The 1,676-nt window shown below is 40.2% G+C and overlaps 1 protein-coding gene across 2 annotated transcripts in view; it reads left to right on the top strand.

Annotated features, from left to right (window-relative positions):
* The first annotated feature begins 1,025 nt into the window (after positions 1-1,025).
* The window catches only part of hnrnpa3 (heterogeneous nuclear ribonucleoprotein A3), a 6,974-nt gene continuing 6,323 nt past the window's right edge, over positions 1,026-1,676 (top strand). Inside the window, exon 1 of one of the 2 annotated variants that reach the window (XM_035676084.1) lies at positions 1,026-1,233. In XM_035676084.1, coding sequence (XP_035531977.1) covers positions 1,174-1,233 — 60 coding nt within the window. In that variant the 5' untranslated portion in view covers positions 1,026-1,173. The remainder of the gene's footprint in view (positions 1,234-1,676) is intronic. The other variant, XM_035676085.1, reaches the window with a different exon arrangement.

Genomic DNA, 1,676 nt, shown 5'->3' on the forward strand with positions numbered 1-1,676 from the left:
TGCAAAAAAAATCCTAGAGAGTCTTCACGTATGCAGATTCTGTAACTCCCTCAGGCTCACTGCAGGTCAGCTGGGTTAGGAAATTAGATTAATTGCAGATTTGTGAGAGAATCTACAACAATAAAATGCAAAAGGCAAGTCCTGCATTATTAGCAATTTTTTTAGGCTATGTTTTGTAGACGGACCATATCTTAAGAGCTTTAGTGTATACATGTCAATACATACATGCATATTTCTACAGGCTGGATTATTGAATCACATCACCACAAATAAGGTATTGTGCAGGAACGCTGGTTGCACTAAACTTTATGGGGACTTTGAGGCCCCACTGTACATACACACAGCAAATGTTTTGCTCTAATGCTCCTAAACAGGTTAACTAAACCATATAGCAAGAGCACTTGTTTTAGTCAGGCTAGCAAGACATGCTGTTATTTAGTAAGACACGGCAGCCTTAAATAATAATTTATACATCCAAATAAATCTGTTTAAATGCTAAATAAGACCTTACTTTTATGCTTTAGCCAATTTTGCTCTCCAGCTATGGCCTAAGACATTCAAATTTTAAATCCTATTCTTTAGATCATTCAGATTGAATTAGGCTCAGTTGCACAAGTACTCTTTTGTATTTATGCACCTTTCTTAGGAAACATCCAGTTACAGCTGCTGTTCTTCAATTACAATTACCCAAAATGTATACCAACACAGGAACAAATCACAAGGCCATGTATTTGAATCCTCACCCAACAGTCTCAACTATTAAACATTGAGGTTCTCCAAATTGTAGGTTAGGCTACTTCAGGCCTTTAGTAGGGCCATTACTACATTATAAGTATGGCTTCTGTTTGTATTCATGTTGCACTACAGTAGATCTCATTCAAATTCAATGTAATTATGGACCGAGGTCTACCCAAACAAAACCAGTGGGTTGAATGAGGATTAATTGTTCTACTATGTCATAATCTCTCTTTAACCAGTAGATGGCGCAAATTATCTTAATCTTTTTCATTGCATTAAACCAGACAGCAAAAACAGGGGACACCGTGTACTAAAACAACTTATACTCTCAGAAGACACACAGACATAGACATATAAGTATGTATGATCATTAATAAACGTGTGTTACAATCTAATATAAGCTGTCAATGGTTGTAATCGACTGACAACCAGACCATGTCCTCGTCACGTGATCCACTCAGATCTGCTGCTCCCGCGGACATCTGCAAAATGGAGGTGAGCTGCCCGCAAATGTTGCAATTTAAACACGGCAATTTGTAAACATGCATCAACTGTGCGGTTCCTTCTCGCCGCCGGTGTAACAGTGTCGTTGCATTGTAACTGTGTGGCCTCTGTGTAGCTTTAACTTTGCTCCTGGCTCCGCTGTTTACGGCGTCGATAGCTAGCGCCGCGGCTCTGCTAATGGTGGTCAACATCACAACAAGCTCGATGGTGTTACCGCCGGAGAGCTCTGGGGTGTTGGGTTTCATTTGAGTGTTACTGTAACATTGTTTGACTTCATTAACCAGCTTTAGTCGTTGTGGCGGATGAGTTAAATGAGGATTTTAGGAGCAATGCTCCTGAAGTGAGCTAACGCTAGCAGGCTAACACCGCTTGCTGAATCCTGTATTAAGGAATGTGGGCCTCAATTACTGCTACGAGGTAATCGATATATGTGT

Source organism: Morone saxatilis, unplaced genomic scaffold, assembly GCF_004916995.1.
Source record: "Morone saxatilis isolate NCDOM2014 unplaced genomic scaffold, NCSU_SB_2.0 Contig5, whole genome shotgun sequence".
Taxonomy (NCBI): Eukaryota; Metazoa; Chordata; class Actinopteri; family Moronidae; genus Morone; species Morone saxatilis.